This window comes from Tachyglossus aculeatus, chromosome 27 (genome assembly GCF_015852505.1).
Source record: "Tachyglossus aculeatus isolate mTacAcu1 chromosome 27, mTacAcu1.pri, whole genome shotgun sequence".
Taxonomy (NCBI): Eukaryota; Metazoa; Chordata; class Mammalia; order Monotremata; family Tachyglossidae; genus Tachyglossus; species Tachyglossus aculeatus.
This window is the reverse complement of record NC_052092.1, coordinates 4,106,014-4,128,405: the sequence shown is the minus strand read 5'-3', so window position 1 is coordinate 4,128,405 and position 22,392 is coordinate 4,106,014. Positions and strand designations below refer to the sequence as shown.

The 22,392-nt window shown below is 49.2% G+C and overlaps 1 protein-coding gene across 1 annotated transcript; it reads left to right on the top strand.

The window, feature by feature from the left end:
• Nucleotides 1-4,267: 4,267 nt before the first annotated feature.
• On the top strand, nt 4,268-20,231 carry ADA2 (adenosine deaminase 2). The gene is made up of 9 exons (XM_038767879.1): nt 4,268-4,350; nt 9,169-9,557; nt 11,599-11,821; nt 12,672-12,882; nt 16,537-16,664; nt 18,696-18,786; nt 19,224-19,323; nt 19,604-19,761; nt 20,025-20,231. The coding sequence occupies exons 2-9, from the start codon at nt 9,230-9,232 to the stop codon at nt 20,229-20,231; spliced, it is 1,446 nt and encodes a 481-aa protein (XP_038623807.1). The 5' UTR covers nt 4,268-4,350; nt 9,169-9,229.
• Nucleotides 20,232-22,392: the final 2,161 nt, after the last annotated feature.

Sequence of the window (22,392 nt, the reverse complement as noted above, 5' to 3'; positions counted from 1 at the left end):
AGGAGTCTCGACCCCTGACCCCGGTCTGAGAGCTTGTCCTATCCCGCCCTCCGGCAATCTGGTTGGGAAGACTCAATCCCAGCTTGGCCTAGGGAGCGGACGGACGGACAGGGAGCAAGTCACTGTGGGACACGAGGTCAGCTGCGGAGGCGGGCAGTGACGGGACGCAGATCTGTGCCGAACTCTCGAACCCTGATCCTTTTGAGATTTGATTTTTTTCAAAACTGTCACCCCCTCCCACCCCCCCGGGGTAGGGACCGTCTCTAGATGTTGCCAACTTGGACTTCCCAAGCGCTTAGTCCAGTGCTCTGCACATCATCATCAATCGCATTTATTGAGCACTTACTGTGTGCAGAGCACTGGACTAAGCGCTTGGGAAGTCCAAGTTGGCAACATCTAGAGACAGTCCCTACCCAACAGTGGGCTAACTTCTCTGTGCCTCAGTGACCTCATCTGTAAAATGGGGGTCATCATCATCATCATCATCATCAATCGTATTTATTGAGCGCTTACTGTGCGCAGAGCACTGGACTAAGCGCTTGGGAAGTCCAAGTTGGCAACATATAGAGACAGCCATCATCATCATCAATCGTATTTATTGAGCGCTTACTGTGCGCAGAGCACTGGACTAAGCGCTTGGGAAGTCCAAGTTGGCAACATCTAGAGACGGTCCCTACCCAACAGTGGGCTCACAGTCTAAAAGGGGGAGACAGAGAACAAAGCCAAACATACTAACAAAATAAAATAAATAGAATAGATATGTACAAGTAAAATAGAGTAACAAATCTGTACAAACATATATCCATATATACAGGTGCTGTGGGGAAGGGAAGGAGGTAAGATGGGGGGGATGGAGGGGGGGCAAGGGGGAGAGGAAGGAAGGGGAAAGCACACAGTAAGCGCTCAATAAATACGATTGATTTTTTTTTATTCTATTTGTTAAGCGCCTACTTGCATCAAGCATATATTTTGTTTGGATGTCTGTCTCCCCCTTCTAGACTGTGAGCCCCTTGTTGGGTAGGGGACCGTCTCTATAAGTTGCCGACTTGGACTTCCCAAGCACTTAGTCCAGTGCTCTGCACACAGTAAGCGCTCAGTAAATACGATTGATTGATTGATTGATTTTTTTTTTATTCTATTTGTTAAGCGCCTACTTGCATCAAGCATATATTTTGTTTGGATGTCTGTCTCCCCCTTCTAGACTGTGAGCCCCTTGTTGGGTAGGGACCGTCTCTATAAGTTGCCGACTTGGACTTCCCAAGCACTTAGTCCAGTGCTCTGCACACAGTAAGCGCTCAGTAAATACGATTGATTGATTGATTGATTTTTTTTTATTCTATTTGTTAAGCGCCTACTTGCATCAAGCATATATTTTGTTTGGATGTCTGTCTCCCCCTTCTAGACTGTGAGCCCCTTGTTGGGTAGGGACCGTCTCTATAAGTTGCCGACTTGGACTTCCCAAGCACTTAGTACAGTGCTCTGCACACAGTAAGCGCTCAGTAAATACGATTGATTGGTTTTTTTTTATTCTATTTGTTAAGCGCCTACTTGCATCAAGCATATATTTGTTTGGTTGTCTGTCTCCCCCTTCTAGACTGTGAGCCCGCTGTTGGGTAGGGACCGTCTCTATAAGTTGCCGACTTGTACTTCCCAGGCGCTTAGTCCAGTGCTCTGCACACAGTAAGCGCTCAGTAAATACGATTGATTGATTGATTTTTTTAAATTCTATTTGTTAAGCGCCTACTTGCATCAAGCATATATTTTGTTTGGCTGTCTGTCTCCCCCTTCTAGACTGTGAGCCCGTTGTTGGGTAGGGAGCACTTATTACTGAGCACTTACTGGGTGCAGAGCCCTGTACTAAGCGCTCAGGAGATGACAATATAAGAGTTGGTAGGCACGTGGAGCAGGGAGATCCCAGGGCCCTTCGGGAATTTCTGGAAAACCGAAGGGAGCCCGGGATTGGCCTGGGAATTGGGTCCGGTCGCTGTCGCCCTCTGCTGGAGGAAAGTGCGCATTCCCCATTCCAGGGAAATCATTCATTCAATCATCATCATCATCATCATCATCAATCGTATTTATTGAGCGCTTACTATGTGCAGAGCACTGTACTAAGCGCTTGGGAAGTACAAATTGGCAACATATAGAGACAGTCCCTACCCAACAGTGGGCTCACAGTCGTATGTATTGACCGGTTACTGTGTGCAGAGCACTGTACTAAGCGCTCGGGAAGTACAAGTCGGCAATAATCAATCAATCAATCGTATTTATTGAGCACTTACTGTGTGCAGAGCACTGTACTAAGCGCTTGGAAAGTACAAATTGGCAACATATAGAGACAGTCCCTACCCAACAGTGGGCTCACAGTCTAGAAGGGGGAGACAGACAACAAAACAAAACATATTAACAAAATAAAATAAATAAAATAGATATGTACAAGTAAAATAAATAAATAGAGTAATAAATACGTACAAACATATATACATTTATACAGGTCACGGATTCGAATTCCAGCTCCGCCACTTGTCAGCTGTGTGACCTTGGGCAAGCCACTTAACTTCTCCGGGCCTCAGTTCCCTCATCTGGAAAATGGGGATTAAGACTGTGAGCCCCACGGGGGACAACCTGATTACTTTGTACCCCCCAAGCGCTTAGAACAGTGCTTTGCACATAGTAAGCGCTTAACAAGTCTAGAAGTCCCCTTCTAGACTGTGAGCCCGCTGTTGGGTAGGGACCGTCTCTAGATGTTGCCAACTTGGACTTCCCGAGCGCTTAGTACAGTGCTCTGCACACAGTAAGCGCTCAATAAATACGACTGAATGAATGAATGAATACCATCATCATCATCATCATCATCGTGGGCAGGGAATGTGTCTGTTGTGGTATTGTACTCTCCCTAGCCCTTAGAACAGTGCTTTGCACCCACTAAGCGCTCAATAAATACACTCAGTGGAAAGAGCCTGGGCTTTGGAGTCAGAGGTCATGGGTTCAAATCCCAGCTCTGCCACTTCAATCAATCGTATTTCTTGAGCGCTTACTGTGTGCATAGCACTGTACTAAGCGCTTGTACCAAGCGCCAATTGTCAGCTGTGTGACTTTGGGCAAGTCACTTCACTTCTCTGGGCCTCAGTGACCTCATCCGTAAAATGGGGATTAAGTCTGTGAGCCCCGCGTGGGACGGCTTGATTACCTTGGCTCGACCCCAGCGCTTTGCACATAGTAAGCGCTTAACAAGTGCCATCATTATTATCCCGGCTCCGCCAATATCCCGGCTCCGCCAATTGTCAGCTGCGTGACTCTGGGCAAGTCACTTCACTTCTCTGGGCCTCAGTTCCCTCATCTGGAAAATGGGGATGAACCCTGCGAGCCCCCAGAGGGACAACCTGATTACCTTGTACCCCCCCCCCAGCGCTTAGAACAGTGCTTTGCACATAGTAAGCGCTTAAAAAGTGTGGCTCAATGGAAAGAGCCTGGGCTTTGGAGCCAGAGGTCATGGGTTCAAATCCCGGCTCCGCCAATTGTCAGCTGTGTGACTTTGGGCAAGTCACTTCACTTCTCCGGGCCTCAGTTCCCTCATCTGCAAAATGGGGATGAACCCTGTGAGCCCCCAGAGGGACAACCTGATTACCTTGTACCCCCCCCCAGTGCTTAGAACAGTGCTTTGCACATAGTAAGTGCTTAAGAAATGTCATTATTCAAGCGCTTAGTCCAGTGCTCTGCACATAGTAAGCGCTCAATAAATACGATTGATGAGCTGGAAAATGGGGATGAAGACTGGGAGCCCCCCGGGGGACAACCTCAGCACCTTGTAACCTCCCCAGCGCTTAGAACAGTGCTCTGCACATAGTAAGCGCTTAATAAATGCCATCATTATTATTATTATTATTAACCGACACCATAAACAAAACCGAAAAACACTCCCTGTCACCTCCTGAAATTAAAAAACACACCCAATGACGTTAAAAAAAAACCCCAAACCCCCTCCCTTTCTCCACCTGATCCTCTGGGCACCCCCCACTTTTAGACTGTGAGCCCATTGTTGGGTGGGGATTGTCTCTATATGTTGCCAATTTGTACTTCCCAAGCGCTTAGTCCAGTGCTCTGCACATAGTAAGCGCTCAATAAATACGATTGATGATGATGATGAGTGGGGAGAGAGGGTGGGCAGAGCCTTGCTCCCCTGGCCGGAGCAAAGGGTCAGTTGGATCGAAAGTAAATAACCCGACTGAGTCCTGCCCTTGGCCAAAGTCCTCTGCGGTCCAGCAGGGCAGCCGGACTTGCTGAGCGCCTCGGCCCTAATCCCGGCCGCCGGACCATCCCGACGGGACCACCCGAGTCTCTCCGTCCATCTCCGTGAGTGTGCGGTTGGCCGGCAGAGCGGGGACGGGATACGGGATGGACCCTTCTCCTCCGTCCCACTGTCCGGCCAGCCCCAGGGCCAGCAGGGCCAGAGCGTGGCGGGGAGGCTCAGTGGCTAGGGCGCGGGCCTGGACGTCGGAACCGTCCGTAAAATCCCCATTTTACAGGTGGGGTCACCGAGGCCCAGAGAAGAGACTTGCCCAAGGTCAATCAATCAATCGTCTTTATTGAGCGCTTACTGTGTGCAGAGCACTGACGCGGCGGGCAAGCAATGGAACCGGGATTGGAGCCTCTGGCCTCCTTATTTTATCATCATCATCAATCGTATTTATTGAGCGCTTACTATGTGCACAGCACTGGACTAAGTGCTTGGGAAGTCCAAGTTGGCAACATCTAGAGACAGTCCCTACCCAACAGTGGGCTCACAGTCTAAAAGGGGGGAGACGGAGAACGAAACCAAACATACTAACAAAATAAAATAAATAGAATAGATAGGTACCAGTAAAATAAATAAATACAGTAACAAACATGTACAAACACCATCAATCGTATTTATTGAGCGCTTACTATGTGCAGAGCACTGGACTAAGCGCTTGGGAAGTACAAATTGGCAATATATGGAGACAGTCCCTACCCAACAGTGGGCTCGCAGTCTAAAAGGGGGAGATGGAGAACAAAACCAAACATACTACCAAAATAAAATAAATAGAATAGATAGGTGCAAGTAAAATAAATAAGTACAGTAACAAATATGTACAAACATCATCAATCGTATTTATTGAGCGCTTACTATGTGCAGAGCACTGGACTAAGTGCTTGGGAAGTACAAATTGGCAACATATAGAGACAGTCCCTACCCAACAGCAGGCTCGCAGTCTAAAAGGGGGAGACAGAGAACAAAACCAAACATACTAACAAAATAAAATAAATAGAATAGATAGGTACAAGTAAAACAAATAAATACAGTAACAAACATGTACAAACATCATCAATCGTATTTATTGAGCGCTTACTATGTGCAGAGCACTGTACTAAGCGCTTGGGAAGTACAAATTGGCAACATCTAGAGACAGTCCCTACCCACCAGTGGGCTCACAGTCTAAAAATCCCCACCCCACCCCGCAAAAAAGTCCCAGAACTTCTAAGCTTCCCAAGCGCTTAGTCCAGTGCTCTGCACACAGTAAGCACTCAATAAATACGATTGATGATGATGATATGTTTTGTTTCGTTGTCTGTCTCCCCCTTTTAGACTGTGAGCCCACTGTTGGGTAGGGACTGTCTCTAGATGTTGCCAATTTGTACTTCCCAAGCGCTTAGTCCAGTGCTCTGCACACAGTAAGCGCTCAATAAATACGATTGATGATGATGGGAGGAGCAGGGCGGACCCCCAGATGGACCCCCCCCCCAAATCCGGGAGCAGGGTGGGGGGGGAGGAGGAGCTGGCTGCAGCTGCTGCTGCTGGAGGCCGGAGCCAACTGGAGCCTGGAAGGGGAGGGATTTGGGAATGGGGAGAGGGAACAGATGGCAAGTTGTTTATCTGCTGGGCTGTTTTCTTCTGTCCAGGAGCCCAAGAGAGACAGAAGCAGCTGGAGAGAGAGAAAGAGAAAGAAAAAGAGATAAAGAGAGAGAAAGGGCCTCCCAAGGGCCGCTGGGGTCTTGCTGCTTTGCTCCACGCCTGTAAATCAATCAATAAATCAATCAATCAATCGTATTTATTGAGCGCTTACTATGTGCGGAGCACTGTACTAAGCACTTGGGAAGTACAAATTGGCAACACATAGAGGCAGTCCCTACCCAACAGTGGGCTCACAGTCTAAAAGGGGGAGACAGAGAACAGAACCAAACATACCAACAAAATAAAATAAATAGGATAGAAATGTACAAGTAAAATAAATAAATAAATAGAGAAATAAATATGTACAGCCATATATACATATATGCAGGTGCTGTGGGGAAGGGAAGGAGGTAAGATGGGGGGATGGAGAGGGGGACGAGGGGGAGAGGAGGGAAGGGGCTCAGTCTGGGAATCAATCAATCAATCAATCAATCGTATTTATTGAGCGCTTACTATGTGCAGAGCACTGTACTAAGCGCTTGGGAAGTACAAATTGGCATCACGTAGAGACAGTCCCTACCCAACAGTGGGCTCACAGTCTAAAAGGGGGAGACAGAGAACAGAACCAAACATACCAACAAAATAAAATAAGTAGGATAGAAATGTACAAGTAAAATAAATAAATAAATAAATAAATAGAGTAATAAATATGTACAACCATATATCCATATATACAGGTGCTGTGGGGAAGGGAAGGAGGTAAGACGGGGGGATGGAGAGGGGGACGAGGGGGAGAGGAGGGAAGGGGCTCAGTCTGGGAATCAATCAATCAATCAATCAATCGTATTTATTGAGCGCTTACTATGTGCAGAGCACTGTACTAAGCGCTTGGGAAGTACAAATTGGCATCACGTAGAGACAGTCCCTACCCAACAGTGGGCTCACAGTCTAAAAGGGGGAGACAGAGAACAGAACCAAACATACCAACAAAATAAAATAAGTAGGATAGAAATGTACAAGTAAAATAAATAAATAAATAAATAGAGTAATAAATATGTACAACCATATATACATATATACAGGTGCTGTGGGGAAGGGAAGGAGGTAAGATGGGGGGATGGAGAGGGGGACGAGGGGGAGAGGAGGGAAGGGGCTCAGTGTGGGAAGGCCTCTTGGAGGAGGTGAGCTCTCAGTAGGGCCTTGAAGGGAGGAAGAGAGCTAGCTTGGCGGAGGGGCAGAGGGATTGGGGGCATTCCAGGCCCGGGGGATGACGTGGGCCGGGGGTCGACGGCGGGACAGGCGAGAACGAGGTACAGTGAGGAGATTAGCGGTAAATCCTCCAGGCTGTGGGCTTTTGGGTTTTTTTTTCTTTAATGGTATTCCGTAAGTGCTCACTATGTGCCCGGCCCTGTACTACGCGCTGGGGTAAACACAAAATCGGACACAGTCCGCGTCCCGCACGGGGCTCACATTCTTAGTCCCCATCTCCCAGATGAGGTCCCCGAGGCCCCGAGATGTGAGGCGATTTGCCCACGGTCACGGAGTCCGGTGCTCTGCACACAGTGAGCGCTCAATGAACACGACTGAATTACACTTAGTCGCTTAGTACGCTTAGTACACTTAGCGTTTAGTACAGTGCTCTGCACACAGTGAGCGCTCAATACATACGACTGAATTACACTTAGTCGCTTAGTACACTTAGTACACTTAGCATTTAGTACAGTGCTCTGCACACAGTGAGCGCTAAATAAATACGATTGATTGATTGATTGACTGAATGGATGAATGAGGCCCTAAAGACTAGGCCTAGGACTACCTGCATATGTATTTGAACAATCAATCAATCAATCGTATTTATTGAGCGCTCACTGTGTGCGGAGCACTGTACTAAGCACTTGGGAAGTCCAAGTTGGCAACACATAGAGACGGTCCCTACCCAACATGGGCTCACAGTCTAGAAGGGAACAGACTTATTACTCTATTTTACTTGCACATATTTATTCTTTTTATTTTATTTTGTTAATATGCTTTGTTTTGTTGTCTGTCTCCCCCTTCTAGACTGTGAACCCGCTGTTGGGTAGGGACCGTCTCTAGATGTTGCCAACTTGGACTTCCCAAGTGCTTAGTTAGTCATTCATTCATTCAATCGTATTTATTGAGCGCTTTCTTTGTGCAGAGCACTGTACTAAGCGCTTGGGAAGTACAAGTTGGCCACATATAGAGACAGTCCTTACCCAACAGTGGGCTCACAGTCTAAAAGGGGGAGACAGACAACGAAACAAAACATATCATCATCATCAATCGTATTTATTGAGCGCTTACTGTGTGCAGAGCACTGGACTAAGCGCTTGGGAAGTCCAAGTTGGCAACATCTAGAGACGGTCCCTACCCAACAGCGGGCTCACAGTCTAGAAGGGGGAAACAGGCAACAAAACCAAACATTAACAGAACAAAATAAATAGAATAGATATGTACAAGGGGAGAGGAAGGAAGGGGCTCAGTCTGGGAAGGCCTCCTGGAGTAGGTGAGCTCTCAGTAGGGCCAAATAAACCAAAATAAACATATAAACCAAATAAAATAGAATAAATATGTACAAGTAAAATAGAGTAATAAATATATAAATATATTTATACATAAGTAATAAATAAATAAAATAAATAAGTAAGAAATAAATCAATATGAATAAACAAATAGACGTATATACAAGTGATGTGGGGAGGGGAAGGAGGTAAGGTGGGGGCGATGGGGAGGAGGGGGAGAGGGAGAGTACAGTGCCTGCCACCTAGTAGGCGCCTGAGGAAGACCATAAAATAAAATGAAATAAAATAAAATAAAATAAAAACCAAAGCAGCGTGGTAGGGCGGGGTTTTGGGGCCGCTCACCGCCGGGGCCAGGCAGGGCCACCACGCTGCTTCTCCTCAGCCCGACGAGTCCGCGCCAAAAAATACATGGATAGGTGTCAAAATCGTCACAAAAAATAGAACGATCACCGCGTTTTTCGAAGAACTGAGGGGAGAAGGCGTCGGGTAGAAGAGAAAACGCCAAGCGGCGGGGCTCAGTGGAAAGCGCTTGATATGGTGCCTAGCACATAGTAAGCACTTCAATACCACAATTATTATTAGTACCTCAGTGCTTAGCACAGCGCCTGGCAGATTTAAATACCATAAAAAAATACTTTCCCCGCACACGCATCACACCTGGTCCGGCCTAGCCCGGGGACTCGGACTCACCAACTGTCCGTTTCCCCCCGACTCCAGGCAACCACGTCCGGTGACCCGTGTCTCCCCAAATCATTGCGCGGGCCCACGGCGAGCGACCATGAGCCCGCTCCGGCGCGGACGGCGGTCGGCCCTCCTCCTCCTGCTGCTGACCACGGCCGTGGCTGCGGCCCCCCACCCGGCCGCGCCCCGGGAGGCGAGCCTGGACATCTGGATGAGGGAAGAGGAGGACAGGATGCGGGTCGGAGGGCAGCTGCCGCTCACGCCCCGCGAGGCCAAGGCCAACGAGAGGCTGGTGGCCATCAAGGAGGCCGAGTGGGCCTGTTCCACGAAGACCGCCAGGTTCCCTCCTAGCATGCACTTCTTCCAGGCCAAGCGGTTCATCGACGACAGCCGCGTCTTCCGGGTGTTGAAGGACATGCCCAAAGGTGAGAGAGGCGGAGGCGGTCAAGCGATTCCGTTCCCCACCCCCGGCCTCCCAGGGGTCAGGGAGATCAACCAATCAATCACATTCATTGAGCGCTTACCGTGTGCAGACTAAGCGCTTGGTGCCAAGACGACGGACAGCGAGGCGGCGGCGGGCCTCTGGGTTGACCAGCGGACTTGAGCAGTCGGGGCTTACCGAACCGGGAAGGTTGCCAGGTGGGACAGGGGTGGATTGGATGGATACGGAGTCACCGTTCGGAAAATCCCCACGGATCAAGGCGGGGGCATCCATCGTGGTTGAAAGGAGGCCAAAAGGAAGACTCCCCCGGTTAGGGAGAAGCGTGGAATTCGTTACCTCGGGAAAATGGGCGGCTCAAAATCAGATTTAGAGGGGGTTAATTAGATCCACGGGTGACTGTCCACGCTGGGTCACCGGGGGACGAGTCAGGGATGGAGAGGGGAGAGTCGGGGGGGGGGGGTGGATGGTCCGTGCTGGGTCACTGGAGGGGAGTCAGTGCTCATAATAATAATGATGGTATTTGTTAAACGTTTACTATGTGCCAAGCACTGTTCTAAGCGCTGGGGGAGATACGAGGTAATCAGGTTGCCCCACGTGGGGCTCACAGTCGTAATCCCCATTTTCCAGATGAGGTAACTGAGGGCCCAGAGAAATCAAGTGGCTTGCCCGAAGTCACACGGCTGATGAGTTGCAGAGGCGGGATTAGAACCCACGACCTCTGACTTCCAAGCCCAGGCTCTTTCCACTGAGCCACAGTGCTTCACTGGGATGGACAGGGGAGAGTCACGGGGGTTGGATGGTCCGTGCTGGGTCACTGGGGGACAGTCAGGGATGGACTGGGGAGAGTCGCGGGGGGGATGGATAGTCCATGCTGGGTCACTGGAGGAGAGTCAGGGATAATAATATTATTAATATTAATAATAATGGTATTTTTTATTTTATTTTACTTATACATATCTATTCTATTTATTTTATTTTGTTAATATGTTTTGTTTTGTTCTCTGTCTCCCCCTTCTAGACTGTGAACCCGCTGTTGGGTAGGGACCGTCTCTATATGTTGCCAACTCGGGCTTCCCAAGCGCTTAGTCCAGTGCTCTGCACCCAGTAAGCGCTCAATAAATACGATTGATTGATTGATTGTCTCCCCCTTCTAGACTGTGAGCCCACTGTTGGGTAGGGACCGTCTCTATATGTTGCCAACTTGGACTTCCCAAGCGCTTAGTCCAGTGCTCTGCACCCAGTAAGCGCTCAATAAATACGATTGATTGATTGATTGTCTCCCCCTTCTAGACTGTGAGCCCACTGTTGGGTAGGGACCGTCTCTATATGTTGCCAACTCGGACTTCCCAAGCGCTTTGTCCAGTGCTCTGCACCCAGTAAGCGCTCAATAAATACGATTGATTGATTGATTGTCTCCCCCTTCTAGACTGTGAGCCCACTGTTGGGTAGGGACCGCCTCTAGATGTTGCCAACTCGGACTTCCCAAGCGCTTAGTCCAGTGCTCTGCACCCAGTAAGCGCTCAATAAATACGTTGATTGATTGATTGTCTCCCCCTTCTAGACTGTGAGCCCACTGTTGGGTAGGGACCGTCTCTATATGTTGCCAACTCGGACTTCCCAAGCGCTTAGTCCAGTGCTCTGCACCCAGTAAGCGCTCAATAAATACGATTGATTGATTGATTGATTGTCTCCCCCTTCTAGACTGTGAGCCCACTGTTGGGTAGGGACCGTCTCTATATGTTGCCAACTCGGACTTCCCAAGCGCTTAGTCCAGTGCTCTGCACCCAGTAAGCGCTCAATAAATACGATTGATTGATTGATTGATTGTCTCCCCCTTCTAGACTGTGAGCCCACTGTTGGGTAGGGACCGTCTCTATATGTTGCCAACTCGGACTTCCCAAGCGCTTTGTCCAGTGCTCTGCACCCAGTAAGCGCTCAATACGATTGATTGATTGATTGATTGAGAGGCCCCCCCAACCCGCCGCTGAGCACCCCCATCTCTCTGCACCCTCTCCCTCCCACAGGAGGTGCGCTGCACGTCCACAACCCGGCCCTCCTCACCGTCCGGTGGCTGATCGAAGCCACGTACAGGCCCCACTGCTACGCCTGCTTCACCCCGGAAGGCGACATACGGTTCAGGTTTGCTCACCCGGGGCCCCCGGCCCCGCTGACCAAAGCCTGTTCCGACTGGGTGCTACTGGACAAGTTCCGGGAGCGGCTACTGAACGTCACCGAGTTTGACAACAGGTGCGCGGAGGCAGGGGAATCGCCCCAGCTGTGGCTTAGTTTGGGGGTGGGCAGTGGGAGGATGCATCTGGGGGCAGTCCAGCTGAGAAGCAGCGGGGCTCAACGGGAAGAGCCCGGGTTGGGAGTCAGAGGTCATGGGTTCTAATCCTGGCTCTGCCAATTGTCAGCTGGCTGACCTTGGGCCAGTCACTTCACTTCTCTGGGCCTCATTTACCTCATCTGGAAAATGGGGATTAAGATTGTGAGCCCCACGTGGTATTCTCCCCAGGGCTTAGAACAGTGCTTTGCACATAGTACACACTTAAACGCCATTATTATTATTATTATAAGTGGCAGAGCTGGGATTAGAACCCATGACCTCTGACTCCCAAACCGGGCTCTTCATTCAATCGCATTCACTGAGCGCTTACCGTGCGCAGAGCACTGTACTAAGCCCTTGGGAGAGTACATTACAATAAACACATTCCCTGCCCACAATGAGCTTACAGTCTAGAGAAGCAGCGCGGCTCAGTGGGAAGAGCCCGGGCTTGGGAGCCAGAGGTCATGGGTTCTAATCCCGGCTCCGCCGCATGTCTGCTGTGTGACCTCGGGCAAGTCACTACACTTCTCCGAACCTCAGTTCCCTCATCTGTAAAATGGGGGTGAGGACTGGGAGCCCCATGTGGGACAACATGATCACTTGTATCCCCACCAGAGCTTAGAACAGTGCATCACACAGAGTAAGGGCTTAACAAATGCCATCATCGTCGTTATTATTATTATTATTAGAGAGGATTATTAGACGCCGTGCTACCCCCACACCTTCGGTCTCCCCAATCTGATCATGCCCCCCTCGACTTCCCCATCACAGCATACTGCGCAATATGACTCTGGAGACGGAAGAGCCGGAGAAGGCGTACCCCGATCAGGCCACGGTCTGGAAGAGGTTTGAGGGCAACTTTGGCACGCTGTCGGGGCTGGTGCGGTACGCCCCCGTGTTCCAAGATTATTTGGCCGGGGCCCTGAAGGAATTCTACGAAGACAACGTTCAGTACATGGAGCTCAGGACGATGCTGACCCCCGTAAGCCCCCCAGGCCGCCCCACCTTCCATATCTTCCTAGGGAGGGCCGGGGAATGGGGGAACCATCCCTTTCTGCATCACCCTAAATTCCCTTTATGATAATAATAATAATAATGAAGGTATTTGTTAAGTACTTACTATGTGCCAAGCACTGTTCTAAGTCAAGGTCATCAGGTTGTCCCATGCCCCAGCACTTCTGTCCATATCTCTCATTTATTTATTTCTAATAATAATAATTAATAGTTATCGTATTTGTTAAACGCTTACTATGTAGATACAAGGTCGTCAGGTTGTCCCACGCCCCAGCGCTTCTGTCCATATCTCTCATTTATTTATTTCTAATAATAATAATTAATAGTTATGGTATTTGTTAAACACTTACTATGTAGATACAAGGTCATCAGGTTGTCCCATGCCCCAGCACTTCTGTCCATATCTCTCATTTATTTTTTTCTAATAATAATGATGAATAGTTATGGTATTTGTTAAACGCTTACTATGTGCCAAGGATTGTTCTAAGTGCCAGGGTAGATACAAGGTCATTAGGTTGTCCCATGCCCCAGCACTTTTAAGTCCATATCTCTCATTTATTTTTTTCTAATAATAATAATTAATAGTTATGGTATTTGTTAAATGCTTACTATGTGCCAAGCACTGTTCTAAGCTCTGGGGTAGATACAAGGTCATTAGGTTGTCCCATGCCCCAGCACTTTTAAGTCCATACCTCTCATTTATTTTTTTCTAATAATAATAATTAATAGTTATGGTATTTGTTAAACGCTTACTATGTGCCAAGCACTGTTCTAAGCTCTGGGGTAGATACAAGGTCATCGGGTTGTCTCTCGCCCCAGCACTTCTGTCCATATCTCTCATTTATTTATTTCTGATAATAATAATTAATAGTTATGGTATTTGTTAAGCGCTTACTATGTGCCAAGGATTGTTCTAAGTGCTGGGGTGGATACAAGGTCATCAGGTTGTCCCATGCCCCAGCACTTATGTCCATATCTCTCATCTATTTATTTCTAATAATAATAATTAATAGTTATGGTATTTGTTAAATGCTTACTATGTGCCAAGGATTGTTCTAAGTGCTGGGATAGATACAAGGTTATCAGGTTGTCCCACACCCCAGCACTTTTATGTCCATATCTCTCATTTATTTATTTCTAATAATAATAATTAATAGTTATGGTATTTGTTAAACGCTTACTATGTGCCAAGGATTGTTCTAAGTGCCGGGGTGGATACAAGGTCATCAGGTTGTCCCATGCCCCAGCACTTCTGTCCATATCTCTCATTTATTTATTTCTAATAATAATAATTAATAGTTAGAAAGAGCCCGGGCTTTGGAGTAAGAGGTCATGGGTTCAAATCCCGGCTCCGCCACATGTCTGCTGTGTGACCGTGGGCAAGTCACTTAACTTCTCTGAACCTCAGTTACCTCATCTGTAAATGGGGATTGACTGTGAGCCCTGCGTGGGACAACCTGATCATGTCATATCCCCCCAGCGCTTAGAACAGTGCTTTGCACATAGTAAGCACTTAACAATTGCCATCATCATTATTATTATTATTATTATTATTATTGTTAAACACTTACTATGGGCCAAGGATTGTTCTAAGTGCCGGGGTGGATACAAGGTCATCAGGTTGTCCCAGGTGGGGTTCACACTCTTAGTCCCCATTTCACAGATGAGGGAACTGAGGCACAGAGAAGTGAGGTGACTTGCCCAAGGTCACGCAGCAGAGACTAATAATAATGATGGTACTTGTTAAGCGCTTACTATGTGCCGAGCTCTGTTCTAAGCGCAGGGGGTGGGGGGAATACAAGGTGATCAGGTTGTCCCACGTGGGGCTTCATCCCCATTTTATAGATGAGGGAACAGAGGCCCACAGAGAAGTTAACGAGGCCCACGTGCATGTGGCGCGGTCCCGATGCCCCCCAACGTGTCCCATCACGTGACCACGCTGGAGCCCTTCCAGCCCAGCATCCCTATAATCCGACAGCCCAGGCTCCATCATCCGAATAATAATGAGAATTGTGGTATTTGTTAAGCGCTTACTATGTGCCAGCCACTGTACTAAGCGCTGGGGTGGATACAAAACCAAACATAACCAAACATACTAACAAAATAGAGTAAATAGAATAGATATGTACAAGTAAAATAGAGTAATAAATATGTACAAACATATATACATATATACAGGTGTATATATGTATATGCATATATATATGCATATACATAAACACACATATATACATATGTATACACACATATATACATATACACATGCATACTGTATTTATTTATTTTACTTGTACATATCTATTCTATTTATTTTATTTTGGTAGTATGTTTGGTTTTGTTCTCCATCTCCCCCTTTTAGACTGCGAGCCCACTGTTGGGTAGGGACTGTCTCTACCTGTTGCCAATTTGTACTTCCCAAGCGCTTAGTACAGTGCTGTGCACATAGTAAGCGCTCAATAAATACGATTGATGATGATGATGATGATATATACAGCTAGGGTCCCCTCCCTAGCTCTGTCCTCCATTCATTCATTCACATTTATTGAGCGCTTACTGTGTGCAGAGCACTGTACTGAGCGCTTAGTACAGAGCCCAGGAGGGGCAACGGTGACTTCCAGCTCAGGGAACTGGACTTTAGGGAATGGGGCTTTGCTCCCTCCCGGTGGCCAAAAAACCTCAACTATGCACAGCCCAACCTCTAATAATAATAATAGTAATAATAATAATAATAGCATTTGTTAAGCGCTTACTATGTGCAAAGCACTGTTCTAAGCGCTGGGGAGTTTACAGTGTGATCAGGTTGTCCCACGGGGGGCTCACAGTCTTCATCCCCATTTTACAGATGAGGTAACTGAGGCACAGAGAAGTGAAGTGATTTGCCCAAAGTCACACAGCTGACAAGTGTGACAAGACAGTAGCAGCGTGGCTCAGTGGGAAAGAGCCCGGGCTATGGAGTCAGAGGTCATGGGTTCAAATCCCGGCTCTGCCACTTGTCAGCCGTGTGACTTTGGGCAAGTCACTTCACTTCTCTGGGCCTCAGTTCCCTCATCTGCAAAATGGGGATGAAGACTGTGAGCCCCACGTGGGCCAACCTCATCACCTTGTATCCCCCCAGCGCTTAGAACAGTGCTTTGCACATAGTAAGCGCTTAATAAATGCCATAATAATAATAATGTGGCGGAGCTGGGATTTGAACCTCTGACTCCAAAGCCCGGGCTCTTTCCACTGAGCCATGTTGCCAACTTGCACTTCCCAAGCGCTTAGTACAGCGCTCTGCACACAGTAAGCGCTCAATAAATCTTTTAGACTGTGAGCCCACTGTTGGGTAGGGACTGTCTCTACGTGTTGCCAATTTGTACTTCCCAAGCGCTTAGTACAGTGCTCTGCACATAGTAAGCGCTCAATAAATACGATTGATTGATTGATTGATTGATAAATACGACTGAATGAATGATTAAGACCATGAGCTGTGAGAGACAGGGACTGCGTCCAACCCAAATGCCGTGTATCTACCCCAGCGCTCAGTACGGTGCCTGGCACGTAGTAAGCGCTTAGCAAAGACCACAGTTAAGGGAGGGTCCAGATCCGCTTCCTTCTCTGACACCGGCTCCGTCCCCTCCAGATCTATGAGCTGGACGGTCAGTTCCACGACGAAGAATGGTTGTTGCAGACGTACCACAATGTCACCCGGGAGTTCATCAAGGATCACCCCGACTTCATCGGATTCAAGATCATTGTAACGGACCACAGGTAGGGCGCGGGCCGGCTGGACCGCGGGGAGTCAGCCCCTCGTATTTATTGAGCGCTTAAAGTGTGCGGAGCACTGTATCAAGTGCTTGGGAGAGTACGATATAACAGATGCATTCCCTGCCCACAACGAGCTTACAGTCTAGAAGGGGAGACGGACATTACTATAAGTGACGGACGTGGACATGACAGCTGTGCGGCTGGGAGCGGGGGATGAAGAAAGGGACCGTCTATGTTGCCAACTTGTACTTCCCAAGCGCTTAGTACAGTGCTCCGCACACAGTAAGCGCTCAATAAATACGATTGAATGAATGAATCCCCACAGCACATATGTATCGATCTGTGTATGTCTGTAATTTATTGATTTATCTATTTCTATGAACGTCTGTCTCCCCCTCTAGACCGTGAGCTCGTTGTTGGGTAGGGACCGTCTCTACATGTTACCAACTTGTACTTCCCAAGCGCTTAGTACAGTGCTCCACACACAGTAAGCGCTCAGTAAATACGATTGAATGAATGAATCCCCACAGCACATATGTATCGATCTGTGTATGTCTGTGATTTATTGATTTATCTATTTATATGAATGTCTGTCTCCCCCTCTAGACCTTGAGCTCGTTGTTGGGTAGGGACCATCTCTAGATGTTACCAACTTGTACTTCCCAAGCGCTTAGTACAGTGCTCTGCACACAGTAAGCGCTCAATAAATACGATTGATGATGATTGAATGAATGAATCCCCACAGCATATATGTATCTATCTGTGTATGTCTGTAATTTATTGATTTATCTATTTATATTAATGTCTGTCTTCCCCTCTAGACCGTGAGCTCATTGTTGGGTAGGGACTGCCTGTAGATGTTACCAACTTGTACTTCCCAAGCGCTTACTACAGTGCTCTGCACACAGTAAGTGCTCAATAAATACGATTGAATGAATGAATCCCCACAGCATATATGTATCTATCTGTGTATGTCTGTAATTTATTGATTTATCTATTTATATTAATGTCTGTCTCCCCCTCTAGACGTGAGCTCGTTGTTGGGTAGGGACCATCTCTAGATGTTACCAACTTGTACTTCCCAAGCGCTTAGTACAGTGCTCCGCACACAGTAAGCACTCAGTAAATACGATTGAATGAATGAATCCCCACAGCACATATGTATCTATCTGTGTATGTCTGTAATTTATTGACTTATCTATTTATATGAATGTCTGTCTCCCCCTCTAGACTGTGAGCTCGTTGTTGGGTTAGGACCGTCTCTAGATGTTACCAACCTGTACTTCCCAAGCGCTTAGTACAGTGCTCCGCACACAGTAAGCGCTCAATAAATACGATTGAATGAATGAATGAAAGGGAGCAAGTCGGGGTGACGCAGAAGGTTGTGAGAGAAGAGGAAAGGAGGGCTCTGGGAAGGCCTCTTGGAGGAGAGGGGCCTTCAATAAGGCTTGGAAATGGGGGGAGAGTCATTATCAATCAATCAATCGTATTTATTGAGCACTTACTGTGTGCAGAGCACTGTACTAAGTACAAGTTGGCAACATATAGAGACAGTCCCTACCCAACAGCGGGCTCACAGTCTAAAAGTGACATTCACAGTCTATTATCTGTCTCCTAAGAGGAGGGAGGGCATTCCAGGCCAGAGGCAGGATGTGGGGCGAGGGGTCGGCAGTGACGGTAGGGACCGTCTCTATATGTTACCGACTTGTACTTCCCAAGCGCTTAGTCCAGTGCTCTGCACACAGTAAGCGCTCAATAAACACGATTGAATGAATGAATGAATGAAAGATGAAACAGGCAGAGTGAGAAGGTTAGCAGAGGAGCGAAGCGTGAAGGCTGGGTTGTAGTGGGAGAGGAGAAATGGGGGCGGGGGAGACTGGGGGGGTCCCTGGCAAGCAGCCAACAGGTCTCACGGGGTCCTCTGGGCCCAGCCCCCGCGTCGTGATGGGAGATGAAACCCCGGGGAAGGTGGAGTGAGGGTGTCAGTGGCAGAGGGAGAGAGGAAGGGACCCTGGGTCCGTGTCTCTCTGCCAGGGCTAACAGCATACAGAATCTCAACGCATCGCTTCAGAGATCCATGAAGCTCAAAGCCAAGTTTCCAGACATCATCGCGGGCTTTGACCTGGTAACCCTGGGGTCCCCCCGGGTACTCGGCCCCCCAAGCCACGAGCGACCAGAAGCCCCATCCCGAGGGTCCTGCGGCCACGGGTGGTCGTACCAACGGTGGTATCCGTTCGGGGCCGCCTGCGCGCAGAGCGCCGCGATAAACTCTGGGAGAGGTGCTAGACAATCGGGTCGACTACTATCCCCGCCCCAGGTCTAACCCCCATTCGACAGATGAGGAAACGGAGGCCCGGCGGAGTGAAGCGACTGGCCCCCGGTCATACCGCAGGAGGGATTAGAACCCAAGTCCTCCATCTCCCGACCCTGTGGGCTTTCCATCGGGCTGATGCTCCTCACCCTGACCCTTGCCCTCCCGTCCCCTCGTGACCTTCCCGGGGCCCGGGTTGGGGTCCCTCGACCGTGATGCCCTCTGACCTTCCAGGCCCTCGCTCTCCCCAGGTGGGCCACGAGGACAAAGGTCAAGCCCTGTGGGAGCTGAAGGACATGCTGACCTCTGGAGACTTCCCGCTGCCGTATTTCTTCCACGCTGGCGAGACCAGTAAGCCGGGCCTCGGGCAGAGGAGGGTTGGCCGCTAAGTAGACCGGAAAGGAGCAGGGAGTCAATCAATGGTATTTACTGGGCGCTTACTGTGTGCCGAGCACTGGACTAAGTGCTTGGGAGAGTAGCATATAACAGACACGTTCCCTGCCCACAACGAGGGTCTGGCTGAGCTCCGCCCGAGGCTCCCCAAATCGTCCCCCCGGGGTGGCACCGTGCCCGCGGACCACTGGCAACGCCCTCCCCGACCCCCCCTGAGCCCCCGGGCCCGCCCCTCCAGACTGGCACGGCACGGACGTGGACGAGAACATCTTGGACGCGCTGCATCTGAACACCAGCCGGATCGGGCACGGGTTCGCAATGGCCCGTCACCCCGTGGCCCAGAAGATGGCCCTGAGCCGGGACGTCCCCATCGAAGTCTGCCCCATCTCCAACCAGGTGCGGCTGCTGGGCGGGGGGGCGGGCAGACAACCGGGCACCCCCGTCCCGGTCAACCTGAGCCGGGCCCGCCCCGGGGTGGGGGGTTCTGGGAAACAGGGCCTGGACCCCTGCGGGGGGGCTCTGTGCTGGTCACTCCCATCGTGGAGGGGGTCAGCTCAGGGCAGGGCGCCCCAAGCCTGCTCTCCTTCCCGGCGACGGGAACCCCGCGGGGAAGGGGGAGGCAGGGCCCTGCCTGACCCCGGGATTCCCGACTCCCGCAGGTCCTGAAGCTCGTGTCCGACATGAGGAACCACCCCGCGGCCTCTCTGATGGCCATCGGCCAGCCCATGGTCATCAGCTCCGACGACCCGGCCCTGTTCGGGGCCCGGGGCCTATCCTACGATTTTTACGAGGCCTTCATGGGCATCGGCGGGCGGAGAGCCGACCTCAGGACCCTCAAACAGCTGGCGCTCAACTCCCTCAAGTGAGACGCCCCCCGACAACTCTCACCGGCCCCCCGAAACCCTCTCCTCCTCCATGCCGCCCTCCAACACAGAGACGTCCCCAGCCACACCCTAGCTCCCTTGATCCCCCTCTCATCGATCGATGATATTTATTGAGCACTTACTGTTCTAGGCGCTTGGGAGAGTCCAGCATAGTTGGAAGACACGTTCTCTGCCCACAAGGAGCCTGCGGAGGAAGACATTTATTTATTTTATCTATTTTATCTATTTTATTTTATCTATTTATTTTATTTTGTTAGTACGTTTGGTTTTGTTCTCTGTCTCCCCCTTTTAGACTGTGAGCCCACTGTTGGGTAGGGACTGTCTCTAGATGTTGCCAACTTGTAGTTCCCAAGCGCTTAGTACAGTGCTCTGCACACAGTAAGCGCTCAATAAATACAATTGATGATGATGATGATGAAGACAGACATTTATATAAACTTATATGATTTTAGTCAGCTGCTCCTCTTCCCCCGGCACCCCCTTGGCCCTCCCCTTCGGTCCTCCCATCCCTTGAGGACATAAGCTCGCTGTGGGCAGGGAACATATCTGCCCATTCTGTCATACCGTCCTCTCCCAAGCGCCTAGTACAGTGCCCTGTAACCACTTAGTGCTCAACAGACGCGATTGATTTACCAAACCCCCATCCCGGCCCCTCCTTTCTTTCAGGTACAGCGCCCTGCTGCCCAAGGAAAGAGCCAGAGCCCAGCAGCTGTGGCAGAAGAAATGGGATCATTTCATCGAGGTCTTGGCGAATGACAACGAGACGATCCCTGACTGCCAGGCTTGACCGTTTGTGGACCGAGGTCTCTTCCCCCCGGCCTGGCCCGAACCCTGGGACGGCGAGACCTCCAGCCTTCCTCGCGAAGCCCCTCGGCCCAGCCGAGACAGGGGTCCCCACGGGCTTCTGCTCGATGCCCTCAGGAGGGCAGGGGACAGCTGAAACAATCATCATGCTTTATTTGGTGGTGGTTTTTTATTTTATGGTATTTGATAAGCTGTACTAAGCGCTGGGGTAGATACATGCTGATCACGTTGGACACGGTCCTTGTTCCCAACTGGGGCTTACGGTCTTGACCCCCATTTTACAGATGAGGCAACATCATCATCATCACTCGTATTTATTGAGCGCTTACTGTGTGCAGAGCACTGTACTAAGCGCTTGGGAAGTACAAATTGGCAACATATAGAGACAGTCCCTACCCAACAGTGGGCTCACAGTCTAAAAGGGGGAGACAAAACCAAATATACTAACAAAATAAAATAAATAGAATAGATATGTACAAGTAAAATAGAGTAATAAATATGCACAAACATATATACATAACAGAGGTCCAGAGAAGTGAAGTGACTTGCCCAAGGTCACATGACAACTGGGATTTAGGTCATGGTATTGAAATGGCTACTAGGTGCCAAGCGCTAGGGTTAGATACAAGTTAATCAGGCGGGACATCACCATGGTCCCACTTGGAGGCTCACAGTCTAATGGAAATGGAGAACAGATAATGAATCCCCAATTTACAGGCAAGGAAACTGAGGCACAGAGAAGTTAAGGGACTGGTCCAAACAAACAAATAGGGGAGCCGCGATCAGAACTCAGGTCTCCTGACTATCTTTTGGGCCACACTGCCTCTGATGCCCCCATAACCACACCAAACCACTTTGCTGCTAAGAACACTTTGGGCTAAGTGCTTGGGAAACTTCAAGTCAACAATTGGACTGTGTCAAGCGCTTAATACAGTGCTTTGGCCAGTAAGCGCTCAATAAATAATAATAATGGTGGTATCTGTTAAGCGCTTACTATGTGCCAAGCACTGTTCTAAGCACCGGGGTAGATACAAGGTTATCAGGGTAACCCACTTGGGGTTCACAGAATACCATTCATTCATTCATTCATTCAATCGTATTTACTGAGCGCTTACTGTGTGCAGAGCACTGTACTAAGCACTTGGGAAGTACAAGTTGGCAACATATAGAGACGGTCCCTACCACTGATTGATCAATCGATACCTGTCCGCAGTCAACCGTCATATCTCCCCGTTCCCGGCAAGTCGATGATTCGAAATTCATCTTAGGCGAAAGGTCATCTGGCAATCGATAACAACAACATTTAATTATATTGTACTCTCCCAAGGACTTAGTACAG

Excerpts from the sequence above, each read along its gene's own strand:
- ADA2 (XM_038767879.1), top strand. The coding sequence starts at position 9,230 with ATGAGCCCGCTCCGGCGCGGACGGCGGTCGGCCCTCCTCCTCCTGCTG. Across the intron at positions 16,665-18,695 it reads ATCATTGTAACGGACCACAG|GGCTAACAGCATACAGAATC; the intron begins GTAGGGCGCGGG and ends TCTCTCTGCCAG. Across the intron at positions 19,762-20,024 it reads TCTGCCCCATCTCCAACCAG|GTCCTGAAGCTCGTGTCCGA; the intron begins GTGCGGCTGCTG and ends CGACTCCCGCAG.